This window comes from Aptenodytes patagonicus, chromosome 1, assembly GCF_965638725.1.
Source record: "Aptenodytes patagonicus chromosome 1, bAptPat1.pri.cur, whole genome shotgun sequence".
Lineage (NCBI taxonomy): Eukaryota > Metazoa > Chordata > Aves > Sphenisciformes > Spheniscidae > Aptenodytes > Aptenodytes patagonicus.
In genome coordinates this window covers 66723836-66751780 of record NC_134949.1, presented here as the reverse complement: position 1 = coordinate 66751780, position 27945 = coordinate 66723836, and the positions used below count along the sequence as shown (strand labels likewise).

Below are 27945 nucleotides of genomic sequence, written 5' to 3'. Positions count from 1 at the left end.
TTTTTTTCTTTTTTTTTTTTCATTGGAGATTATGTTTGGCTAGTGACGTTGCTGATCGCTGCCCATTCTGGAAAAGTATTCAGCTGGAAAAGTCTAATTCCCCAAGTGTTGATTGCCACCATGACAACAGCCAGGCCAATCAGATTTACACCCAGGCCAGCTTTCACCTACAAAACCAAAATGCATCAGAGCACGATCAATGACAACTTGATCAAAAACAGTTAACGTGGAAAAAAGAAGGCAGTAGAGTGTATGTATGTATGTATACTGACTTATATATAATGTGATAAATTATGTATACTGATTTCTAGAGCCAAAAAAAGCACGGTGACTATTATGTATCAGAGTGTACATTGTGGGAGTATTCAGGAGTAATAGTCAGAGGTTGATGCAGCTCATTGGAAAACTGCTCAGTTTGTCACTTGAACTTCTTAATCAGATAATCGTAATGGGGTGTTATACCACACATAGCAGGCTGATAACTACATGACTTACTGTGGAACTATGTGATAAATCTAATTTCTCATGTTGTCCTGTGCTTGTCTTAACAGGTCAATGCAAAGGATTGTGTACTTTTTTTCTTTGATACCTCTTTAGACCATTACATTCATGAAAAAATAAAGATGAGAATTGTGTGTATCCTACAACAGATGTGTAGATGTTCTTAACCTGACAGCTTGGTCACATAACAGCAGTGCAGATCAATATGACTTTATATTAGCACCAATATCATCATTATTACTATTGGCTGCTGGATGTGATCGGGACGTGTTGGGGTTGCATGAAGCATGGGAGGATATACCAAATCTCAAGACTCACCATATCTTTAATCTGGCAGTGTCCATAACTGAAGACAATGGCATTTGGAGGATTACCCACTGGCAGCATCACCGCAAATGAGATACACATGGTGACAGGAATCAGGGTGTATAAAGGGTTGATGAGCAGGGTTTCTGACTGGAAAGAGAGAGGAGGAGAGAAATTTCACTTAAACAATAAAAGCCACTACTCATAATTAGGATGAAAGGACCCTCTCTGCTTTACATGAAGAAAACACAATCCTGTGAATCTCACCTCCCTAGTTTCTAAACCTAAGCGTGGAAGTCTTTTTTGTTGTTTTTTAGAGTAGGGTAGTGCTATAATTTGGAGCTGGTCATGCTCCAGGGATTCCTCTTGAGCCATTTCACACTGGGTGAGGGTGGAAATTGCTACTATTAGGCCTTCTTTGCTCCTTCCTCCCACTTGTTCTCCGTGTCATTCTATGTTGTGTCTTCCAGACTTTAACACTGACTGCCACTTCAGTCTTTATCCGAGAGAATTCACAACAGGTTGGCATGAAGAACTTACTTCCTTCAGTTGCTGAAGATACTGAGACCATTTTGTAAAGTCCTCCTGAACCGTGGTTAAGAAAACCAGATGACCGTGGTCCAAACTCGCATGGCAGGAAGGCAGTAATGATGCAGTATTCTTTACAGTGGTCTAAAGAATTGTTCTTCCACTGCAGCCTTTGGTGGTGGTGAAATGTTGTGTTTTTGTTTACATTGCTATGGCATAGTTTTATGTTGGAGGGAAAGGGAAGGGTATTCACAAGCCTAACTTCATTTTGGAGAGGGAAGTGTCTCCAGGTTACTTTTACAGTCAAAAGAGAGACTGCCTTAAAATGGCAGTTCAGACTACTAAAAGTAGATTGCTGCTCTAAATTTCTCTTTAGGATAGTCTCTTTCTGCATGGAACAGAGGTAAATTTGAACTCATAAGCCATACAAACATCATTACTTATTTTCATCTGACCATATCTTCATATTATCTCAGAGATGTTCACATAATTTACTTTGGGACAATCCCGTAAAATTGATATAATAGGGAAACACGACCTGCATTCTGCTTCACATTACATAAAAGAAAAAAAAAAGACAGTTTTCTGTAACTGCTATTCCAATATAGAATGAAATTTGTATCTCTTTCCTCTGCCTTTGTTACCAGTCTCCTGATTTTTTTCTGTCCCTTACAAACATCTCTGCTTTCCATGTTGGATGATAGTACGCTTACCAGATCACCCTCTTGAACACATGTAAATCTGATATAAAATTCACTACTACAGTCTTTTCTTACAAGTAGTGAGTGGATGACTACTAACTAATGAACAACACATTTAAAATAACACTGATAAGTGTATCTCAAGCTTTATGTGGACTTCACCTATCTTGTTGATTGCATCATAACCTTTTCTTGTACTTAGATGCAGGCTGCAGGAGCTATGTTTTCATTTTGTCTGAGACGTATTGAATAAATTTCTTGGTGCTAAAATATGCTTTTGGCTGCCCGAGTTTATTATTTTTCCTAAGCCCAAGACTGCAGAACAGTAGTTTGGGAACCGAGGCTGGGTTTCATGTGAACAGAGTGCCAATACCCTGATGTCCTGAAACATTCCCACGAGCCTGTCACGAAAAAACAGACTAAAAACGTCGTTGTTTTTACTCACCATGCTGCATAAAATAGGCAGAAAGATGGTTATGGTTGCTGGATTACTAACAAATTCTGTTACCAGGGACACCAAAATGCAGGCCAGCAGAGTTACAGCCCAGTAGGGAAGGCTGCTCAGGGAGAGCATTTGGCGTCCAATCCATGTAGAGAGACCAGAGGTCTGGGGAAAGGACAGAAGCATAAGGATTACTAAATACTTAGTATGTTTGTGAAACAGTTTCTTCTCCTCGGGGCAGTTTGCGTCAGAGAATCCCACCAGCAAATACAAAGTTTAGGTCAATGCTTTCTGCATTTCCTTTTGTTCAGTAAACTGGATTTCACTGCAGTGCCTAATAAATAGTTGTCCATAGTAACAAAGAGATACATGTGGCAGTTAATAACATTAAAAAGGCACCAAGGCTGATCTTCCCTCTTTCTTCAGCATGTGAACTGGAGTACTGCAAATTGGTGATGAAGGATTGCACAGTCTGTGTAGAATTCATTTTGAGATTAAAATACACAAATTTAGCTGTCTACATGTAGGAGTCTATAGGAGAGCTAGACGTGTATTCATGAATTATACTGGGTGTAGATATAGTCAGTAGAGCCTAGAGTATGATTTGTCCAGTCAGCGCTAGGAGCTTGACTCAGTTGCTCTAAAGAGGAGCATCCAGTGGCAGCTGAGATGTTCCCCCTCTGTCTGGTTAGCTGCTAGTTGAGAAAGTGTGAGGTCTCCCTCAGATCCTGTGTCATGTCTGTCAGCCTTGTAGGAATATCTAGATATTCTAAAGCATCTGAAACGGCAGATGCTTATACAATTGACTTGAGCCCAATCTTTTTGTTAGCTAGATAGCTGTCCATTGAGTGCAGGGCATAGGAACTAGGTTATGTACAAACTTGAAAGTATCCACATTGTAAATTGTATCCAGGTTTATAATTTTTTTAGGAAGGAGAATAAAAATCTAAATCAGTACCTTGCATCCAGCTGCTAAGGCATAACCTCCTCCAACCAACACTACAATCTCCCAGGGCATGGTCTTCTGAAAGTCCTTCCAGGTAATGATGGGATCCAGTGTGTTAATGTCTGTTGACTTTTCACCATCTGCTATATCAAAATAAAACAAGCGTGTGACCAGTATTACATTGGCCTTTTTGCAAAGTTCTTCACATTTTTCACACTAGTAGAAATAATGTAATATCCATGGGTGTTATCTTGAGAACTATCTGTGAGAGTGGTGAAGAAGAAGCGCATAGCCTATTTCTCTGGTTAGCTTGGCCTCAGAAAATACAGCATATTAATTCCAAATGTCCTCACTTCCCCTTGGCTGCTCTGTTGATGTGAATAGTTATAAACCTCTGTGTTTCATTTTATAGCTTTTTGAGGGACTGTGTGCTCTGTTGTGTCTATGCGTGTGCAAATTATCTGTAGACCACAAAGATGGAGTTACAATGGAATTATTTTCTCAAAGAAGGGCATTTTCTCTCTCCAGTAGGCCATGAAGCTTGATAAAGTGCATTTATGTCCCTAGGTTTTATCTGAGGACATTATTTTTTTAGATGCCTGAGTATTTTCTTGAAGTAGGAGTTAGAGAGTGTCATTTTTCCTAAATCATAGAATCATAGAATCATTGAGGTTGGAAAAGACCTCTAAGATCATCGAGTCCAACCGTCAACCCAACACCACCACCCACTAAGCCATGTCCCTAAGTGCCTCATCTACTCGTCTTTTAAATACCTCCGGGGATGGGGACTCCACCACTTCCCTGGGCAGCCTGTTCCAATGTTTAACCACTCTTTCAGTAAATAAATTTTTCCTTACATCCAGTCTAAACCTCCCCTGGCACAACTTGAGGCCATTTCCTCTCGTCCTATCGCTAGTTACTTGGGAGAAGAGACCGACACCCACCTCACTACAACTGCCTTTCAGGTAGTTGTAGAGAGCGATGAGGTCTCCCCTCAGCCTCCTTTTCTCCAGGCTAAACAACCCCAGTTCCCTCAGCCGCTCCTCATAAGACTTGTTCTCCAGACCCCTCACCAGCCTCGTTGCCCTTCTCTGGACACGCTCCAGCACCTCGATGTCCTTCTTGTAGTGAGGGGCCCAAAACTGAACACAGTATTCGAGGTGCGGCCTCACCAGGGCCGAGTACAGGGGCACGATCACTTCCCTACTCCTGCTGGCCACACTATTTCTGATACAGGCCAGGATGCCATCGGCCTTCTTGGCCGCCTGGGCACACTGCCGGCTCATGTTCAGCCGGCTGTCGACCAACACCCCCAGGTCCTTTTCCGCCAGGCAGCTTTCCAGCCACTCTTCCCCAAGCCTGTAGTGCTGCATGGGGCTGTTGTGGCTGAAGTGCAGGACCCGGCACGTGGCCTTGTTGAACCTCATACAGTTGGCCTTGGCCCATCGATCCAGCCTGTCCAGGTCCCTCTGCAGAGCCTTCCTACCCTCGAGCAGATCAACACTCCCGCCCAACTTGGTGTCGTCTGCAAACTTACTGAGGGTGCACTCAATCTCCTCGTCCAGATCATTGGTAAAGATATTAAACAAGACCGGCCCCAAAACTGAGCCCTGGGGAACACCGCTCATGACCGGCCGCCAACTGGATGTAACTCCATTCACCACAATTCTCTGGGCCCGGCCATCCAACCAGTTTTTGACCCAGCGCAGAGTACACCTGTCTAAGCCGTGAGCCGCCAGCTTCTCGAGGAGAATGCTGTGGGAGACGGTGTCAAAGGCCTTGCTGAAGTCCGGGTAGACCACATCCACAGCCTTTCCCTCGTCCACTAGGCGGGTCACCTGGCCATAGAAGGAGATCAGGTTGGTCAAGCAGGACCTGCCTCTCATGAATCCGTGCTGGCTGGGCCTGATCCCCTGGTTGTCCCGCTCATGCCTTGTGAGCGCCCTCAAGATGAACAGCTCCATAACCTTCCCTGGCACCGAGGTCAGGCTGACAGGCCTGTAGTTCCCTGGATCCTCCTTCCAGCCCTTCTTGTAGATGGGCGTCACATTGGCAAGCCTCCAGTCGTCCGGGACCTTCCCCATTAACCAGGACTGCTGATAAATGATGGAGAGTGGCTTGGCAAGGACCTCCGCCAGCTCCCTCAGCACTCTCGGGTGGATCCCATCCGGCCCCATAGACTTGTGAGCGTCCAGGTGGCGTAGCAGGTCATTGACTGCTTCCTCTTGGATTACGGGGGGTTCATCCTCCTCGCCGTCCCTGTCTTCCAGCTCGGGGGGCCGAGTACCCTGAGGATAACTGGTCTGCCTGTTAAAGACTGAGGCAAAGAAGGCATTGAGTACCTCAGCCTTTTCCTCATCCTCAGTGACAATGTTCCCCCCCGCATCCAATATGGGATGGAGATTCTCCTTGGCTCTCTTCTTGTCATTAATATATTTGTAAAAGCTTTTTTTGTTGTCTTTAACGACAGCGGCCAGATTGCGTTCTAGCTGGGCTTTTGCCTTTCTCATTTCTTCTCTGCACGACCTAACGAGATCCCTGTACTCTTCTTGAGTCGCCTGCCCCTTCTTCCACAAGCAGTAAACTCTCCTTTTTTTCCTGAGTCCCAGCAAGAGCTCCCCGTTCAGCCAGGCCGGTCGTCTTCCCCGCCCGTTCTTACGGCATACAGGGACAGCCTGCTCCTGCGCCTTTAAGACTTCCTTCTTGAAGAACGTCCAGCCTTCCTGGACCCCTTTTGCCCTTCAGGACCGTCTCCCAAGGGACTTTCTCAACCAGCATCCTGAACAGGCCAAAGTCTGCCCTCCGGAAGTCCATGGTTGTGGTTTTGCTGCATAATATATGTCAGTATAAAAAATAAACATATCTATATACATTTGTAATCTCTACATAAGACTCTATGCAGGCAATTCTATTTTCATACAGGACTGCTGAAAGCCTGGTACAGCAAACTGATCAAGACCACTGAGTGCTACCCAAATGTGTATGTGAAATAACAATCATTATTATTATTATCAAGAAGACTGTGAGAGAAGCATTGCACAAAATTAGAACTTTGTCTGACATTTACTGACCTCTTTTATGTTTATTTTATGACATTATCAATGATTTCTGCTGTATAAGTGATGACCAAATTATTTACTAGAGCTTATCTTCGGCCGATTTTGCAAACATCCGCATTATAGTTCTCTATATGGAACTCCATCTGAACCTTTCCTAAAACTCAGTCCTGGATTTTTATAACTCTGTTAACACAGAAGAGATGGTGGCCTCAGATACAAAATCTGTTTGTAATCTGCAAAATCTGTTTGTAATCTGCTGGATGAGACAGCATGAATTAAAGCAACAAAAAAGAAGGGGGTTGATATAAGAAGGGCTGGTATCAGGGGAGAAACTGAACCCTGACCTTCCACAATAAAAAAATCTCTTCTTTGAACATTTTACAGAGAACAGAAAAATGTCATTAAAGGCACTGGAAAATGTGCCAGATCTCTTTATTGCTGCATCCTCCTCACCTTTTTCCCTTTTTCCAAAACATGGCTTTTTTGCTGGAATCAGGAAAAGGAGAAAACCAAGAAATACAGAGACAGTGGCATCAGTCCGGTAACCTTTCCTAGGAAAGAAACAGTGGGGTTATCATAAAAACACATGAACAGAAACATTTCCAAACAAGGTACATGGCTCCAAGCAAATTGTTGCAGGTGAAGTTGTATTTGCACATCTGAAGTCTTACTAACAGCCCGCTAGAAAAATATGTCTGCATATCAAGGATAAAAATTGGATTTTTTTCCCATTTATTAAACTGACTCCCATAGCCAGCTTCAATCACTGCTCAACAATTTTTAACATTCCAGTGAAAAAAAGAAATCCCTTTTGGTTTACAAATCTATTAACTCGGAGGTACATAAAAATAGTGTGTTTACTAGAAGCAAGAAACAGTAAACACATTCTGGGGAAAAGCCAAACCCAAGTGATCCTTTAGAAATGAACTGTAGATTGATTTTAAATTAAACACTTAAAACTGATTCTGAAAAAGTATTTTGAGGAGTGCCAAACTCCAGAGACCCTCAGGATCTATTAGAAATTGTTTTACTGTCAAAATTAGGATGAAAAATTAAAATAATTTTATGCAGTAGAAACATAAAGAAAATTTAAGTTCAAATCACTTATTCTTTGATATGCATTGTGCGTTATAGTTACTTTTAATATAATTTGTTTCAACATTATTTCAAATAAGAGAAAAATAATTTGCTTCAGTCACCATTCTGTGTAATATTTAATTGAAACGGACATTTTCTTGATAAAATTTATCTTCAGAAAAATACACTTTTTGTCAAAAATTATTATTTCAAAATAAAAAAAAAAGTATAGTTGCAATTTATTCCAGTGACAGCTTCTCTATGAATGCACTAAAATGTTTTAACTTCAGAATCTGACCCTCTATTTTTTTACATTTGAAATATGTTTATTTTACTTTCTCTACTTAATTCACTCTGCTTACTGAGAAAGAATACAATTTACTGCCATGTGAACAGATGTAGTTTAAAAAGAAAAATCCTAATTTTTTAATAAAGACTTCACTTTTCACCACCTTGTTAAAAGTGGCTGATGATGTTTTGAGGCCAAAAATTATTGCAGAACGTCAGAAGTTGCAAGGCCATATTTCTTTGCAGTTGTTTAGGGAATTTCACTTACTTCTCAAAAAAAGATGACCATCCTGGTACAAAGCCAGGCTCACGAGTAAACCAAAGCAAGGTCATCAGAATGAAGAAAAATCCAGTCACCATCTCAGGATAGCTAGAAATAAAAGCAAAAAAAAAAGCTAGGAATTAAATCCAAGGTCTTTCTGAAAACCCAAGAGCAAATTCCAGAAGAATTAAGAACGTAGCAATTGGTTCAAAAAAAAGGATAAAAAACATACAGAAAATAGAAGGGAAGATTAGTTTGAATTAAAGAATTCTATGTTTGGCTCCCAGCTGAGAACCATCTAAACCCAGTAAAAAATAGCCTAAAAATATCCGTTTGTATTTGCAATTCAATCATTCATGGGCAAGACCTAAAGGAAAATATTTATAAATGCTTGTTTTGTATTTGTATTATTATCTGATTAAATGTGTTAACAAGGTAAAGCTTGTGTTGCTATTCCACTGTAGACACTTTCTATTGCATTTTTGGAAAGTGTAGAAAGCATAAGAGCAAATGACAATGTAAATTAGCACAGATATTCTGAACACATGGAATAAATATGTGTCTTGAGGATTCTGAGTTTTAATTTAGGATCGATTTAAACTAAGTATGGTTTCATATTTAGGCAGAGCCTGAACAACAGTCTAGATTCAGAGTTGATCATATTCAGCAAGTTGATCTGTCAATATTTCAGTTGAACAGCACAAAAATGTTTTGGGAATAATGGATTTTATGAGGTATCATCCCTCTTGAAAAAGGAAAATCTTGCAAAATAATCTTTTCAAGAGACATTTCTTGCCACCATGAATAAAGATTATGGGCAACTGGGAGGGCTGGACACTTCATGGTGTGGGATATTTCTGCAAAGCCTTTGCTAACAGTGAACTTCTATTCACCAAAATAAGTACATGCCTGAATTGGGAAGGGGGGGTCCTTTAATGATATAGTTCAAAGGCAGAGACAAACCTTGACTCGGATGACCTTTGGACCCTGGTAGAAACCTGAATCTTTCCTTTTATTTCCTTTTTCTTTAGAAATAAATAAACGAGTAAATAAACGCGTGCTTATAACAAAGTCTTTGATTTTAGTTCATTTTTGCATTTAGTTCTACTTCTATCCTGGAAAGGAGGAGAAAGAGCTGACAGTTTAAGAGCCAAAGGCAACATGGAGGGTAATATGAAAGGATGGTCCTGCCTAGAGAGGCAAATTCCTGAGGAAGGCAGGTCCGTTTTACCTAACATTTCCCAGTTTCTTATATTCTTCTTGAATTCTTCTCTCTGACATTTCTTCCCGTTTGGTCTTCTTCTTCTGGCTCACAGAACAGGTCTCTTTAAAACTGAGGTAGATAGCACAGTAAAATTAGACAAGGGCATCGAGTGAAAAAAAAGCCATAAAAAATAACAGCAATGAGGCAAACTGAAAATTCCAGTTGCCAAAGGCTGTTGGGAGATGTGACTGGGGCAAGGCCTGATGGCAATGGGAAGGGAAATTATGGCACGTGATCTTTGCATAGTCTAGTTTCCAGATCTTCTGAGAATCGATCCTAGACATAGCGGGAAGATCCCCAGGGAGCTCAGACTAATACTGACTGGTATCACTGAGCCATCCCAAGCTGTGGCTGGGCTCCCTTTGTGTAGGCTTCCTCAAACAGCTGGCGGTGGCCAGATTTTTCTGGTGTCAGAAACCTCCAAAGGCTATGGCTAATTTCTATCATCACATAGAAAGTCTGTGACAAAGGCCAGCTATCGATAGATTTTTTAATGGGGGAACTGTATGCTTTCCAGTCGAATCAGGGGTATCCAACATCTGGGGCCCAGTCTGGCTTTCGAGCCCAAGTTTGTCTTCAATATTCAGGATTCACTGTAAGTAAAGGGGGAAAGCTGTGCTGAGGATCCCAATACCTTTCACGACCTGTCTGCTTCTACTAATACTAGCTGTTTCTAAACCAGGCACAATCAGCGTACCACCAAATTGTCTCTGCCACGGAGGACAAGGCAATCAGCCTAGTGTTTTGTCCTGGTAAAAAATGCCTGTACTTCTGCCAGGGACATACAAACACAAGTGCACTTCATAGCTGAATATATTTAAACCTGCTATATATTTGTATGAAAATTAGGTGAAGTCCTTAGTTTATTCAGATTGCCTTCATACTATAACAAAGCCTGGACATTCCTAATTGAAATTAAGACACTTGCAAGCTCACTTTAACCTTTTCCTTTTCTTCTTTCCAGCAGCATTTCTTTGCTGTGCTTTGAGCCACAGATCTCTGCTTTTCCGCTCCAGCTGTACCTTCTGTCACACAGAGGTGTGTGGAGTGGGTTGAGAAACCTCTGCGGCTAAGCCAGTCTAAAATAGGCTGCAGCAGCAGAGACTTCAGTGACTGAAGTACCATGGGAGCACTATGGCCTGCTTTTATAGTTCATGCTGTTTTAATATCTCGTTTGGTACCCTACTAGAGATCCATGCCATAGCACTGGCCAAACCATGGACTGCGATCTCCCTCCATGTATCTGGTTATGGCCAGATTCTCAAAGGAATTTGCGTAGCTCAAGACGCAGGCAGGCCCTGTCTGGTTAACAGAAAGTCTTAAACGGGCTTTTCATTTCACTTATAAATGGGCACCTATGTGACACTTGGTTTTAGCGCACTTAGCACTGCCCTGCACCTATAAGTATTTAAATTTCCTTGCAAACCTTGCCGTTAGACTCCAGTAAAATCCACCAGCAATAATGCAACTGCTGGAAGAGAAGAGCTATATGGTTTATAATGGCCAGTTCTATAGTAACGATTCTACCCTTAGCTCTGCTTTGCTGGCAAAAATCGTTTGGTAGGTCCATTATCCTTCCCCTTTGACCTAGTCTAGAGACTAAAAAGCAAGTCTGACATGTTGTTCCAATTGCGCCAAGTAAGAACAGATTGATGACACTGGGCTTCCTAGGAAAAGAGCATGAACATTACGGGAATTCAGTAAACATTTATGCACAGGCATTAGGTTGCTGTTTCAATATTGTAAGTGTTTCTAGGCTTAGGAGGATGTGAAGGCAAAGTATTGTAGCCAAGCTCCTAACATAATATGTTCTTTAATGAACTGCAGTGAACAGGAGTCAGAGATTAAGGAGGCTTGGAATCAACCAGTACTTCTCAAAAAGTCAATAATGCTTCAGTCTCTGGTATTATTTAGAACAACATTAATCAGCATGAGATCTTGGATACAATGTGGAATTTCAATTATATTTATTTAAAAAAAAAAAGAAAGTAATTGAGGGTCATGTTAGAGCCTGTTTCCTCTTAAGATTAAAAAAAAAAAAGAACTTATTTTAGCCTTTTAATTTAGAACTACAAGGCTCAGGAGACTGACTGAGAGAAGGGCATGGAGCTATTCACTTCTAAATTACCTCTTCAAATCTAGTCAAGGTCAGCAGCAAGCAGAAGTCATTATCATTTTATTCATTGTCTTAGGTGAAATAAATTAGTGATGTCAGTTCAGCTTACTTTTAAGAGTAAACTAAATCAAATTAAGGCCACTTTAATTCTGAGTAAATGTGTCTGCACCACAATTTAGTGCAGATTAACTAATCCACTCTAAATGCACACATTTAGTCAATTTTCATTAACTTTGCTGAGTGCCTCTGCAAAGAGAATACATGGTACAAATGAACTAGGAGACTGAGCCTTGTCCTTATTTTGGGGACATACTGATATCAAAAGGTATTCATCTTCTAGGCTGTGAGTCCTTTCCACTTTAAAGAGAAATATATATGGAGTCTGTTTACCTTTAATTTTAACTGGTCTTACATTAATTTCATTGAGCTCGGGGCAGATCTGAAAAGTGACTTGTTCACTTGCAGTTATTTTTCTATTAATCTTTTAAGCTGTACTTTTCCAAAAGGACTTTTAACAAGATTTCTGGTCCACAGCGGGATCCTCATGGTCATGAGAGTCAAAAAATCAGTTGAATGCATCGTAAGGATTTCCATCAGCAATACCTGGGCACTTCACTCTCAAGCAGCAATACTGTACACTGCTGTCTATGCAGCGTAGCTAAGCAATAAGATTTCCTCTGGTAATTGTTCTGGCAAGAAGAAGGAAGTTGTGCCTTAGTTTTTGTCATTTGCAACTGGAAACATCTTTATGAGACATGTTCTAGAGGAGCCACAGATGCCCTGCTTTTGTAATCCATGCATCTTGAACAACCTGCACTCACTTGCAACCCAAGAACAGCCAATGCATCCAGAACCAAGTCAGGACCAACATGATGAGGGAGATGGGGAAACTGAACAAAAACCAGGTTCCAAAATTCACCACTTCAGCATTTGGGTAGTGGCTGTAAAGGGAAAAAAAGGATGCACAGGAAGTTAAACAGTAAAAGCACAGGCACCTCCAGGATGCATTGATGCACACACATATATGTGTATATATATTTGTCATGGCATGATAGAAAAATTGCATCAGTATGTATTTGCAACAGCTGCATTACATGTGCATAGTGAAACCAATCGCCAAAGAATGTCAATCATTGACCATGCCTGACCAACAGATGAACCATATAGCACTTCACACCTTTAAGACCAGATGGTCTGCATTGTCTAGCCAGCTTCAAAAAACCTTAGAGTTACCAGGAGTGAAATTCTGGCCCTACCTGTGGTTTTTGTTAAAGCTCTTTTTAGTGTCAACAGACTTAAGAATGATTTCACTCAGAATCTCTTTGTATGTCTTATTGTGGACCACACAAATAATGACTATAGTCTGCTGGGCTCTGACAAAGATGTCTGATATGTGCATTTGTTGGAACTGTCATAACAGCAAGATCTTTGGAAATTCTGTAAAATCCAAATCCTTGAGTTAAGGATGGCTTCCAAAATTAGTTTTCTGTGCTACCACCATTTCAGAGAGAGAAATGAACGATTTCATGGCAGCAGTGGCAGCAGTAGATGATCAGAATCAGGTCTGAGCTTGGATGCATATCTGTGCATGAGGAGAAGTACCACCAGTCTTCTGACAGAGGTAACATTCATGTCTTTGAGAGCCCTGGGCATATATGATAAATGAAATATTTAGCTGATCAGAGAGCTGCTTCCCATCTTCTCTGAAACAAAGGTGTAAGGCCACATTTCTAAGTTTATTTATTTTTGCACTACATGTTGAGCAGCCCAAGTACCACTAGTGATGCCTCTAGGTTCACCATAAGAACTCACTTTCTAAGAACCCATAGAAAAACTTGAAACTGATTTTATGACATTTCTTCTTTTGTGAATATTTCTCTTTGTGTTCCTTGCTATATCTTCACGGCTTTAGTGTTTACTTTTCCAGGGTGCCTGCTGCCTTCATGATAATCAGTTTGTAAAATAAAAAGTCGCTGAAGAAACTTAAATGTTACCACATGCTGAGGAATTTTTATTTTGCATGGGAGAAAGACATGGATATGTATTAACTTAAGCTCTGCCTTTCAACCATTAACCATTACCAATAACATTAGAGCAGAGGAGGAAACAAAATTGCCTTCAGAGAGACTGTCTTACAAGGGTTTCTTGAGGTAGTAAATAACCCATGGGGAAAGCCACAGAGATGATAACAACCCAACCACCGTTCTCACACAACTACAATATCACTTACTTGTTGAAGTGCTCTAAGAATATGAGGCTAGTGGAGGTCCCTATGATGGTTGTCAGTCCTCCAATGGTTGCTGCGTAGGAGATACTCAGTGAGAGGCATTTACAGACCATGTGGTCATGTCTGGTCTGATACCGGTACTTAGTGCTCAGGCCCAGTTCTGAGGGCTTAGGAGGCAGGACCAGTATCTGAGCCTGTGAGGGGATACATTCATCAAAGAAAGCAGGTGATCAGAACAGCAGCCCGACTTGCTCTAATGCCATGGTGATACTGGTCCCAGAGAAACAACAGGTTTGCATAAGAGGGGGCAGTTTTTTCTTCACAGGGATTAACTGGGATCAGAACTAGAAACCTGTCCAGGGGCCTGAAACTGCCTAGTCTGGGGCAGAAATGTAGGACAAACAGTAATCGGACTTCTGGCTATGGTTTGGGCCAGCTTCAGTTCTGGCTGGAATCTCAGTGGGATACCGAAAGCCTTTGTGGGCTGCAGGGGCGGGATGCCAGCACTGCAGCAGTAGGAATCCATAATCCTTGAGGCTTATGAGCAGCCACCAGACAAATGCTTGGTGGACTTTCTGCACTTATACTGGCTCAGGGCCTCTGATTAGGAATGGAGTGCTAGGGGTCTCAGAAGTAGCATGAAAAAGGCTGAGCAATGGGAATATGGAAGAAAAAGTTGTAGGAAAATATTGCTCCAAAAGAAGCTTTCTTAGCAGTGGCAGGAAAGTCTCCATGTCGGTCAATCAAGTTCTTGTACTGGAAAAAAAGGTACAGTACTTCAAGGCACTTCACATGCAACCCAAGGCTGTAATTTAGGATCAGTAAAAAGCCAGCAAGTGGTTCAGATAGATTTGTTAAATTTATTAATTTGGATTTGGGTTTATGTAGTAAAATCAGTCATGCTATAGGTTCATCATCATTGTGAGGGTACCCTGGCTAAAATCCCTGTAGGTTAAAAGTGAAGTGAGTATATTTGTTACAAAATAACCACTGAATGTGTATGGGAAATGTGTATAAGAGAAAATTAAGTATAAGGAGCAGTGCATTAGCCTGTTTTGGAAACATACACTCAGATTCTTTTGAACTGTGAATGCAAATTCATGTGTTGATTTCAAGCTAATCTTTCCTGGACATCAATTTATGCCATTAAGATACTACGTAATTGTAGTCCAAACAGCAGTCACTTCTTGGATCCACTTATGAGAAGTAGAAATACTGGAATGGACTGCTGTAATGGAGGATTTTGAGGGTGGATATTTGGCAAGACAAAAAGGAGGTGGATACTAAGACTACCTAACAAACTGGCCGAACAGTTAAATGGTCCATGCCTGCTGCTCGTTTAGTTCTGAGTAGGATATTGTGTGTCAGGGATTGTTATTTCTGAGTCAGGTTATTTTCCAAGGAGGCTTTGCAAAAAAAAAGTGGGTAGAACAGCCAAATAAGAAGGGAAACTTGTGATCACGTTACTGAATGTAAAGCTAAATGAATTGTACTAGCCATTGGGGGAGGGTCTTCTGAAAATACCTGTACTAGGGGCATCTAAATGGGAGTAAGAACTAGCAAAGGACCAAGCCATGACTGCTGTAAGATGATGGAGAACGATTTCATGTAACACAGCTTACAAGGAACAATTATGAAACAGTGGGGAGCAGGTGATGTTCACATCTGTCTTTTCCCTCACCCCCCGGGTCTAACATCTCCTTACCTGAGGTATGTGCTGCCCATTGCTCTTAGAATTCATCATTCCAATAGGGTTGGCTATCATGTGCACACCATTCATACTCTGTAGGGAGGCAAATGCCTTTGGATTAGCCTTTCTTCTGTTCCTAGGGGCACTTAGATTAGAATTGATGATGCTTTGTAAAGGTCATGGGTAGTGGGCTTTTGGAAAAAAAAACCCCAAAACCACTAAAATTTCAGCTGTAAACTTTACACTGGGGGAAAAAAAAAAAAGATTTTAAAAAACCTAACAACCTGATTTTATTTTAAAGTGATCTTAAAAGTCAGATTATAATAAGTTTAGGTCTTCTCCCTCTGCCACGTAGGAGAATCTAACAGATCCCTTGCTAGAGGCTATGACTTTGTGATATGTGTAGGTTGTTCTAGTAACTGAGGTGTCTCAGCTGCAGAAGATGGCAATACCTAGACAATAAAAGATCATATCTGAACTTGCTAGAAACCATAAGGAATTGTTAGTTTGCTGACTGGATCTCAGGATCTCCAGCAATAAGTACAACAAACACTACAGAGCTAATGTTTCCCAACTTGATTTGGGCTGACAGGTTAAATACAAAGCAGGACATTCTGCAATACGTACTCTCTGCCAACAACCACTACTTGTTTGAAATAAAGGAAACAGCAGTTTGTTGCGGAGCTGTGTGGACTCTGCTCTGATAGTTCCTGCATTAGAAGACAGCGTAGCTTAGAAAATACTACCTATGACAATACCTTTGAGTGCATCAAGGAGCTGAAGTCAGTAGTAGTAGCACTAAAAACAAAGAAAGGAAAATATACTTTAAAAATGCCTGTTCACCCAGCTCCCTCAAAAGGCACACATCATGGGTAGGAGGGGCAACATCTGTAGGAGAACTAGTGCCTACTGAAATGGTGAAGAACACCATTTATTAGTACCTCTTATGTGGTATCTTGGCCAGATACATAAGAGTCGTCATGTTTCACAGCTCTGTCTCTAGCTGTGTAGCAATGGGTTTCCACCTCCATGAAAGAAAAAATATGTATTCTAGGTAGTGTATATCCCATTCTAGGAACTGACTCCATTCACAGTGGAGTAAATCACCGGGCAATCCAGTGCTACCACTGTCTTGTTCTACTCAAGTTCTTCCTCTGCCAACCTCTCCAATACTGTTTCTGAGCACCTACCTGTACCGCATTAAAGCCTTCACTAAAATCTGTCCTGTGTGGCATGTGGACCGTGCAAACCATCCACTGAACTTTTACTTTGACATTGAAAACAGATTTAATTCCAGAAGATGTGCTACTTTTCTTCTCCCATCAAATTTCAAGCTCTTTTTCAAGTAATACTATTTTAATAATAGTTCTGTTATGAAATATCCCACACATACTCTTCAATAGGGCTTAAAGGGATTAATGGCACAATGCCAGACTGAAAATTTGATTCTATGCTGCGCAGAAAATATGGCTGGGATAAAAAGAGATAACAACAGAGTGAATATTGGAGAACGCATTAGTCTCCAAACTAATGAGAAAACTATTTAGATCTTGCAAGTTAGCCTAAAGTCATCAACATGTGCTGTTTGAATGATAATGTTTGTTTTAAAGTAATTTTTTAAAGGTGTAACAAGAACTTGTTTCTCTTTTATTTTGAACAATCGTGAACAAAATAGAAGGAGCTCAGGAAGGGATTATGCAATTTATTCTCACACCTTTTAAGAAGATGCTGCTCAGGTTTTAGCCTATAACATAGTTTTAGGACAATGACTTTGTATGTTCTCCTGAATATCTTGAAATGCTGGTTAATTTGATAATTTGACAAAGAAATTAGTCCTTTCTTTGGTTTGCCCTTTTCACCTTACTAGATTTTACCCTAAATAGAGACCTGGTTGAAACTGTTAGTGTTTCAAACTTCTGAAGAACTTTGTCTATATTAAAAGAAATATTTTAGAGGTTATTTGGGGGTAGGAGGGGTATTTTTTGTTGGTCCTCCCCCCCCATCTCTCTCTTGAATGCTCTTGACAGTTCAGGCTTTCCTTAGGAATCCTCCATAAGTGTTTTCTCTCCGGATATGTCCTGTGGGCACTCCATACTGTGCTTGGATCCTCTCCATAACTGTTCCTTCAGGGGAACAGAAATAAAAATCTGTGGACAGCACTCTTTTATACAGCACAAACACAGACTTCAAAAGAAGATCTTTCAAACCCTGAGAAACATTTTCCTTCTCTCTAAAATGGCCATAGTGTTAAAAAATAAATTAATCCTGGGAAGCTTTAGTGAGATCCAGGCCATTACATTAATCCCATTTTTCATATAAGCCTTCCTTGTCAGTCCCATCTAGAACATTCACTTGTAAGCTTCTGCTTGCCCTTCCTGGCTCTACTCCTGGGTTCATCTCATTGCAACCTGTGTAGGGCTCAAATCTCCAGTCGTGATGTACAGGGTTCATTCTTACTCCTCATTGATGAAGATAAGCTCCAGTGAATGTTGGCCATGCTTTTCGCTGAGACCTGCAATGAAGGAAAAGAAAGCAGCCCTTGGGGTAAGAACTGAGCTGAAACCCTGGGCCACACCACTGAACATGGAGAAGCTACTGCGAACAAAAGCTTGTCTGAACCCTCTCAGGCACTCTGTGACCCTTACGCAGCATTTTATTGTGTCATATTGTCATGATCATGTACCTCTGGCAATTAAAAGACTATCACATCTATGTATAATAGGCAAGGTTAGGTGACATCATTTTCAGCCTGGCATCTGTGAATTGAAAGAAAAGAGAGATTCTTTTCTTCCCAAATCCTTTCCTTCTGGGAAGGAATGAGCAAAATGAACCTTAGAGCTCTTATAAATTTTTTTTTGTGGCACCTGTTCTGACCTGGGCAGCCTGGTAGGGCAGGGGTAGAATGGGCAAGCATGGGATTGTCACAGAGCACACTTTTGGGCCTCTTCTGCATTTCCTTGACTTTCTTCTCAGAGGTTTCCTTCCAACCCTGTAAAATCCTATGACCTAAGAGTTTATGACACACAAACTCCACTACATGCCCTAATTCAACATAAATAGTTTCCCAACTCCAGTTCTCCCATCACATCTTGAAACTTTCTTTCATTTTTTGAAAGAAATATCAGAGTACAAAAAGAAAGAGTACAGACCAGCGTCTTTGGCAGTACAAGTCAGACAGCTCTGACCTCGATAGAATTTGAATAATGTGTATCAAGGAGTCTAGTCACTGATAAACGAATGAGAAAAGAATGGCCAATATTGACAAATACCTATTGGCTCGTTTTCTTCAATAATGGTGCTGCCTGCAGTACTGATGACCTCGTGCTCCTCCTCAGCATTCACTAGCTCCTGGAGCACTGCCTCCACGATTGGCATCACCATGGCTGTGGTGGATGTGTTGGAAAGCCACATGGAAAGCACCGTGGTGCAACACATAAAGCAAAGAAGCAACCTGGAGTACAACACAGGGAAACCTTCTTGAGGCACTTTCAGAAATATAAAAGGCCTCCTTGCTTAACATTTTCATTAGTCAACAGATAACTACATGGGGCCTTCTTCTTTTTGTGGGTGCCAAAATACCATGCTGTGCACAGATAAAATGCTGCCTTGTGCTGAAAACTGTCATAAGACAATGTATCATTGGAAGCCATTTGCTGCCCCACATGGAAATCAGCATGTGATGTGAGGAACAGTGATTTTCAGCATATCCAGGATTTAAGCATCCTTTTGTGTTTGCTAAACAACAGGCAAGGAAGGAACAGAGAGACTAAAATCAGTATCAGTAAAAAATAGAAAGCAAAGGGACAACAAGCCAAGGAGTAGGAGGTGGCAGAAAGAGGGTGAGAAAATGTGTAAGCTTTCAAACTCTGAAAGGAAAGGTGGGTAGGAAAAAGAGCCCCAAACTAAGCTAGCTTTTGCCCATGGATGGGAAAGTCAGAGTTGTTATTTGCTTTTTCAAGCCACTGCTGTCAGCCTCAGACTACCCTGAAATCAATGGTTCACTTACATGCCTGGCTTTGCTCCAGCCATCATGACCATACGCAGGGCGATTCGCTTGTGGAGATTCCACTTTTCTACAGAAGCTGCCACACAAATCACACCCATGAGGAGCAAAGTTGTGTTCTTGAAATATTCGGCAGCCACCTGCATTAAGGGCAAGGGGGAAATAGTCAGTTAAAAAAGCAGTAACTACCCTGTACAGGGAGCATGCTGAATGAGAAGTAGTATGGTATTGTGGATTTTTTCCCCCTAGAGAAAGAATGACAGAGAGCTGGAGAAAATGAAGAATTCATAAGTCAAAATGTTCTCTTTAATCTCTTTCATGTTGCGTTTACAAATAACAAGTCTCTATACCCACTTGTTAGTGTGAAGTTACTGCAGAAATAACAAATGAAGCAAACCAAAACTTTCACACACACACACACACACTTACACTCTCGCTCGTGTGAAAGCAAACAAAATGGGAGAAAATAAAAGTTATAAACAGATAGTTGGAGTTTAGTTAATTTTTTCATTTCATTCTGATGCAAGCTGTTGCTGGAATTTTTTTTCCAAAAACATAGTTTCTTTGGTTTAAAATTATTCCTCTAACCAAATGTAGGCACCAGCATTTTAAAACAATTGAAATCAGTAGAAGCAGTATTTTTTCTATAGTCTTCAGTTATACTGATGCTCCTCCATAAAAGTGCAAGAATGACACTAATGTTATTTTGTGAAAGCTGCAGCAAGTTAAGTATTTAATTATATTTATTTAACAAATCCCCATGGTGACCTAAATAGACTTGGCCATCATAGTTGTGTGCCAGAACTTTTAAATATCACTTTTTTGGCTTTCTTCCACTGGTTTCTTTCTCATTAACTTCCTTTATTTTCCTGCTACCTTGTTAAAAAAAGATCTTGACCTGAATGAAAGGAATCCATCAAGCCAGCAGCACAAAGAATCTGTTGTTTTCCTTTATTCCTTTCATAGTCATTTTGGAGAAACAAGTGAATACTAATATTCTTGTTAATACACACGTACACATATACGACACACTGGCTCATGTTCTTAAGCCCCTGTGAGTTATTTGTTGCTTAAACTGCTAGGCAAGAGCCCTGGGTTTCTATGGCACTCCAGAACAGCAGACTGGAAATACTGCAACTTCATCAGAGTTGTTTATTTTAAGATATAGGTTTTTATTTGTGTTCTTAAAGCAAATAATACATTCTCTGTAGTAGTCCCTCTGTCATTTAATTTGATATTACATTGAATTTCTGTCAGGCTGCCCTTAAATTTTCCTTCTTCAATATGCTGCAGAATTTTGAAATGAAAATACATAACTACTTTACCTTTATGTTAGGAAAAAAAATCCTGAAAATATTTAACTGTGTTGGTATGGAAATGTACCTGATCATATTACACAGTTGTTACACCATTGGGAGGAATAAGGCAGGTCATAAAACTCTTGGTTCATGCTTGACTCCATGCATTTATGGGCGTGCCCAGTGCCAGATTGTGTTAGAAATTCAGCAATTTTATGGTTGCTATATATTCTTCTCTGTTCTTATCTGTATTTCTAGTCCTTATAAATCAAGTGTGATGCCCTCTCACCCCCCAAAAAAGAGAGAGAAAAATGGAGGAAAAAAGAAGCTGTAGATGAAATAAAATAAATTCTTGGCATATCATGAAAGAAAATAATATTCACCAAAAACTCAAGTAAGCAAATTCAGAAACAATCAAAGACGCTTTTTTGTACAGCTACTCCTTTGCCTTAGAATTCAAGGTAGCACTAAGATTACAGCTTGGAAAAAGGACTAGACATTCACCTGGATAACAAAATTATCTAGTCTTATACAGTAAATGGTAACTGTTTTTAGAATATGTAGCCTCATGCCTTATACATCATCTTTAATAAATATAATTGGAAGGAAACTTTACAGTTTGTCCCACAACTGCTGTTTGCATGGTTTTGGAGGAGGGGAAAGGTCGGATGCTTTGATGCAATAGGTTTTGGGAATTGTTGGTGATGCAGTAGCTGACAGGATGGACACCCCTCTTGGCTAATAAAGCCATTCCTGTATCTATCTTCAGTAGAAGAAAGAGCTGGTCAGCCCAAGTTACACATTACAAGATGTACACTTCTTCCTCCCATACCTCTTAGTCTTGCTAGTCCACTAAGATTAGTTTTATTCAAATAATTAGCTGAGAGTAAGAAGATTAAATGATAAAAATGTGCACACTGGTCTGACCTCACTGGACTTCATGACTCCAAAAAGTGGGTACAGGAAAGCAGGAACTAAGGCTGCTGCACCAAGGGGTACCGCTTCAGAGACCCAGTATACAGCTGTCACGATCAGCACGTAGGCACATGAGGCTTCCTGTAGGGAGAAAGCGTAGAGGTTACATATTACTGCCACACCACCTGCTGTGGAAGCCTTTGTGAACACGTTCATAGGACTCATCAGACTGAGGGTGCCTGGACTTCAAAAAATCAACAAGGACTGCATAAGAACCTCCTAAGGTGCGGCTGTTTGGGTCTGAATCTAGGATACCATCGAAAAGGCCGGTTACAGAAGATGATGCTAATGAAAAGTTTTGCACATAAGCTAGGGCAAAACATTGGGATAAACGTATTTATCAGCAAAATAATAGTTCCAAGTGTATTTACAGATTTGTTTGAATTTCATAATCCAATATTTACCAAATGTTCAACGATGACTCCTCATGTTGGGCCTGTGGAGCTGGTATTTCTACATGGCTCTCTCTCCAATATTGGACAAGAACAGGAATCCATAGTTTGCCGGATCAGACAAGAACGTTCACATTTGCCATAGCAAGGATAAAGCCAGATTGTGGCTCTTTTGGGAAATGCTCTGAAAGATTGCTTTTTTTAAACAGTGTGCATTGTTTGTCAGTTGATTTTATTTTCTCAGGTCATTTCTGCAGACCCTTGGGAGAAGACCACAGACCCGAAGGGCTTAGAGGCAATGGGTTAACAGAGTTAATCAAACAAATTTGCTGCGGTCCAAGGTTCTGGTGGAGAAAGCCATGACAACACCGTGCTGAGCACTCATGGAGAGCTGGTATATGATGCAGAAAGGTGCTATCTGCTGAATATTTTTACAGAAAAACACAGCTAGTCCAGAAAGTATTCTGGTCCCTTTTTTAGATTGATATGTCTTTATTTATGGCATTCAGGGGAGTTGTCCTTAGGCTCAGTTTGTTATGCTTAGAAACCTGGGGATGTTTCCTGCTAATAATTATGGAAATTACCCTCAGGAAAATGTTTTTCCTTTCCTTTTCTCAAATTTGAAGCCAGATCCTGTACTGGGCCTAACTGGCAGTTCTATGGAAGCTAGTAGGTCTGCACTGATTTATACCAGCTATAAATCTACCTGTTCTTCATTATTCACTGGATGTTCAGTATGAACTTATCAAGCCGTATGGATTCACAGCTCACAATGGCTATTGTTTAGAAAATTCACTGTTCACAAATACTATTTGAGTGTGTTAAAATACAATTTCATTACTTCTGTTTCCTGATCGGATCATTCCCAAATTAAGTAGCTTTCAAGAAGTCACACAAGCAGTTCCCACGCATCCTTGTGCAAATCAATGAGCGTGTATGACACTTCCTTTTTTTGCAATCAGTTTTGTGATGGTGGAGTCTAAAGTAAGACTACACAGGGATATGGATTCACTGGAATGAATCAATAGCTTGTATTTAAATTCATGTTTATACATGTCCTTTTTACATTACCTGTAACAAAGAGCCATGTTCAGCTCTTCCTCTTTTTTAGTACAGCTTATAGTAATAACAGGCAGAACACAGCCCAGAGAAAAAGTTAAAATAGATTGCTATGTGTCATTTCCTTTACTTGCTTAAAAACTGAAGGCAAGCTTACTCAGAAGCTTGGATTTAAATTAGCTGCCAGACCTTGCTCTGACTCCTATTTCAGAAAAGTGTAACATTAAACAGTTCTGATTCAAGTAAGCAGGGCCACCAAAAATAACTGACACAAGGTTATCAGGAAAAATAATTTCCTTGAATCAGATAAAGTCCAATTACTTTAGAGACTATAAAGAGTATCTGAAAGGCTATTGGGGGAATTTTGCTCTGGATTGTTCCTTTATGGATGGACAAGTACATCTGAACTTCTGAACCATACAGAGACATGCATATTTGTTTCTCTTCTTTAAATATTATAGAAGAGTAGTTTAGGTTTTAAGCTCTCCAATACAGGTTTCACTGGTCCTTTATGATCAGCTCCTTCAGCAAATATTACAATAACAGATTGTATTGCAGTTGTAGCTTCACTGCTACCAAGAAAAAATGATAAGAGAGGATAGAGAAGGATGTCTTAGAATGGATGATAGCAGAGGGTTTTTTTTAATATCCATGGATTATGGAGCATGCTTTTTATAAGATGGAATTGTTATGCTGTTTGAAACTCCAAAGACTGGTGTTCAGTTTGTAACAACTTCAAGTGATCACTCAGTAAAAAACCAAACAAATAATTTTGACTTAAAAATGGAAATAATTTAAAAAGTGAGATGATAGGCATTAGAGATTTTTAGTAATCTCTACTAGGAAAACAAAACTATTTTAGATGAGAGTCACGGAGCTGATGGATTGGCTCATAAACATTAGCCAACTTGCTGCTCAGTCACCTTTAACTACATTATACTTCATGGTTAATATTCCATAGAGAGCAGAGCATAGGGTCATTTTTGTGACCTGGTGACTATTTGACATGTTTTTTATTTTTTAACTCATTAGTTTCTGCTAACAAACTACTATGTTTGCATGGGCTCTGTATAATATCCAGCAATTGTCTGAGAAAAATGCCTTTTAATGAAAAAGCATTGATTTTTATTTTAAAGCAGTGCAGCCGTAAGATCCAAGAGATATGTTTTGCCAAAATTCATAAAATTAATTTCATCCTATCCTGATTCCAAACTATTTTCTCACTCCAGAAATATACTTCTCTTTAATTTCTCTGAGCATAGATTGTTATTTTCTATTGCTCCTCTGTGTGTAGCAATGAAATAGACTGATAGTGGAAATGGAATAGGACAAAGGGAAGTTGCATCGCTATCAAAACCTAGCTGGGATGGGCACTGAGTCTTTGTGTTTCCTATACACTAGGCTGTAATCAGTTTACAAACAAAATTAAAATAAAGCACATTTTTAAATGGTATAAAACTGGGCAGCAAGTACTAGGAAAGCCAAGTTTGGTAATCTCCACTAAAAACTTAATCAGCTTGTCTAGCAACTTTCTCTATTTTCTCAGTGCTTTAAACCATCTTGTTTCCAAGAGAAACCATATTAATCTCTTCTATTTAATTGAACTGAATTTATATGTTTAATTAATGGTTACCAGAGCTACTAAGTACTGGACTGAAGCAGTGGCTGTAAAATTTTAACTGTTTCACCCTTCTCACTTCTTGTTGCACAGCTGAAAATTACTGTTAAGCCCACCTCAGGGCTTGAAGCAGGGAATAGGAAAACGTGATGGTTGGAGGGACTACCACCTATCTTCAGTCAGTCCCTTAGGGGAAAAGAAAAGAGGAGCTGAAAGGAAGCCATGGCTAAAAATTCCACAATAAGGGTCATGCATTAAACTTTTGTAATTAAAATATCTGAGGATCTCAGAGTGATTAAAAAGAAGAATAAACTCTGTGTTGGCGATTTGCCCACTTAAGCATGTGCATTGCACATCTTGCATACAGGCATGTGGTTAAGCTGTGCAAAGAAGAGGTAGTCTAGCCTCTGGACTACCATCTTGGAGCTGATGGGATCACATTATAATTCCCTCCCTTCAACTTGTGTAAATAAAAACAAAGGTGAATGAAAGTATGCCATCCGTGGCTGTTCAGAGCATGTTCTGTGCTTTAGGGTCCATTCGGTGTCAACATCACCTGATGCTGCAGGTGTCACAGCTTACAGCAAGTCCTGCTGACTTTTGAGGAGTCATCCACGTGTCCTTGATTGGGTTCAGTGTGGCCATAGGATCAGTGGTCATAGGAGAACTGACTGAATTCATGTGTCATGCTTTATGGTATCACTGGTGGCTTTATGAAAAAAGGTGGATAAAGATGAAAAAAAAGAGGCAAAAATGCTCCCATGTCACTGTTAGCAATGAAGGAAATAAGGACAGAATGAAAAAGACCCACAGTTTGTAAAGCACACAATGTTTTTTTTTCTGTATGTGTCATGACCTGAAAGGCACTTACGTGTGTTCCAAACCTGCTGTACAAGTCATAGTTCAGGTATAAATTTTTGAAAGGGAAGAAGAATTCAAGCAAATTTTCTCACATTTTTTTTTTTACCCAACCATTTCTTGTCACAAAATAATAAGAAAGAAGCTGTGGACATTATTCCCATGAGCTGTATCTACAAACACTTCTGAGTCCTCGTGCTCCCTTTGATTGCTTTTGCCCCTAGACATGTAATGCTCCTTTGACATTTCCAGAGTTGTGCTGATATCATCAAAGAAGCTGCAAGCTGATTCCCTGCAGAAATGCAAATATAAACCACCTGGTAATTCTGATCTCTATAAGAAAGACAGAAAACTAATATAATTGACTGATAAATGAAAATATAAGTAAATCAGCAGGTGACAAATTTAATCTTCAGGTTTAAGAAGTAATCATAGTCAATGGGTAGTAATAAAGTAAATACTACACTAAACCACTTGAATAGTGTATTGTCAACTGAGTTTACTTGGTGTAGATGTTTTCTTAACAGCATTATAAACATTTTTCCAGCTCTGGGTCAGATTCACAGCTATACTTTACCATCTGTGGTCATTCATGTGGATGGTCATTCATAAAGTGGATGTAAACCATCACCTGATGGCTTTTCATGTCACTTTGCAGTAAAGCAACACCATGAGGTGCAGAGTAATAGCGCAGAGGAGCTTGTACTGTATAATAGTGATTCTTGCAGCAATACTGTCAGTGAACTTCTGTTTCAGCACCCATATGATGCTATTACAATTCCCTTGGTTTTTAAAGAGTTTCCTCATTGCATCCTGTGCCTCTGATTCTAGTAGGAAGCAAATATGAGTGACAAATTTTAGTGCAGTGAATCTCATGTTTCCTAGGGGAGGTTCTCAAGGGACATAGAGCATACCGCAGTTACAGTGCCATATGGGCATGTCAGGGAGTATCTGTTCTTATTTTGCCCTTCCAGTGACATTGGAATTAAATTAAATTAAATCCTTTTCTAAAACAAGCCTCTGTGAAATGGTGAGCCCTACTGTTCTTTGAAGGAGCACGATTGTCTGTCATTCATTCCCTTGAGAGAGAGAAGAGATGGAAAACCACTATAAGAGGACAGCCAAGATACACATTGAAGTTCAGAGCAGGAAAACTCATTCAAAGTGCAACATACAGTTCAGCAGTGTAGGAACATTTCCTTTCTATGGATCCTGTTTTTCTTTTCAAACAAAATACTACAGTTTTATTTTTGAAAACTGCTGTGCAATTTCTAATCCTTTGCATTTCTATTTGATAAAGTAGTAGTATTCACAAACCCTCTGGTGCTAGAAGGAAGAATTAGTCTTTAGCAGGGTAAAGGAAGGAACGGAAACTGCTGCACCATTTGGCCAGATTTATGTCTAGCACTATGGAAGCACCAGCTGCAGAATTTTTAATACATTGCAAATTTTGATAAGTTAAACATCATCATCTCTATAAGATAGAAAAACATTGTTATTTTATGGTTCACAACTGCAGAGACATGCATAGAAAAGAGTTAACCACATGGCCAAGGGTACTCAGTAGCTCCAAAAGAGTGTCAGGAATGCAGCTGCATTCACTTCCATTCCCTGGTCTGCGCGTTAAGCACAGACTATTCCCTCCATTGTATTGTTGTCTACATCTCTGAGCCTTCGTTTATTAGCCACTGCCAGAGCTGCAATGTTTCAGTAGAGGTGCCTACACTTGCTTTAGTATAATGGATGCCATATATGGTCCTACATGTCTGTCACTGAATCTTAGCTCCTGCCTCACTTGAATTGGTGTCCTATAAACCCACACTAAACTGAAAGTCCCTCCATGCATACTTATTAAAAAATAAAGACACTGAAAGTATTCCTTTTAAAGACCTCTGCTTAAAGAAAATTTTATTGGATATGTTTGTTCTGTTCCCCCTTCCACACACACATTATTGTAGAAAAAGAAGAGAGACAATATTTCTGCTTTAAAGTAGTGCTTTACTAGTTTCACCTGGTTCTTCAGCTCTGTTTGTGACATGACTCAAGGTAGCTCTGGTTCTTACTGTGATGACTTCTCAGTGACCTTCCCAGTCCTTCAAATTTGAGTCCTTGATTTTTCTAAGAGCAATGCTTACTTAGGTCTTTGCCTTTCTTTTTGCACACTGCAGACTTATTCAGCATGACTACCAACTGCACTCAGAGGCTTTGCTAAAAAGAAAATGTAAATGTACTTACGCTGCTGGGGTATAAGAGTGGCAGAGGAAGCAGCAGAAGTGGAATGAGAACAACAAGCAAGAGATTTCTGGATCGGAGAATCTCCTTCATCACTGCCATA

General features: G+C 40.1%; 1 protein-coding gene across 1 annotated transcript; it reads right to left on the bottom strand.

Annotated features, from left to right (window-relative positions):
* Positions 1-20: 20 nt before the first annotated feature.
* On the bottom strand, positions 21-27945 carry SLC13A4 (solute carrier family 13 member 4). The gene is made up of 16 exons (XM_076328596.1): positions 27846-27945; positions 21636-21764; positions 19414-19550; positions 18677-18858; positions 17865-17919; positions 16155-16205; positions 15423-15552; positions 13721-13911; positions 12312-12431; positions 9342-9443; positions 8117-8218; positions 6926-7034; positions 3437-3553; positions 2482-2643; positions 820-957; positions 21-167 (listed from the first exon to the last, which is right to left on the bottom strand). The coding sequence occupies exons 1-16, from the start codon at positions 27942-27944 to the stop codon at positions 30-32; spliced, it is 1962 nt and encodes a 653-aa protein (XP_076184711.1). The 5' UTR covers position 27945; the 3' UTR covers positions 21-29.

Bases quoted from the DNA above. Each gene is read 5' to 3' on its own strand.
- SLC13A4 (XM_076328596.1), bottom strand. From the start codon at position 27,944: ATGGCAGTGATGAAGGAGATTCTCCGATCCAGAAATCTCTTGCTTGTT. The intron at 12,432-13,720 runs GTAAGTGATATT...TTCCCTTTACAG, and splicing joins TTCTTAGAGCACTTCAACAA to CCACTACCCAAATGCTGAAG. The intron at 2,644-3,436 runs GTACTGATTTAG...TCCTTTCCCCAG, and splicing joins CCTTAGCAGCTGGATGCAAG to ACCTCTGGTCTCTCTACATG.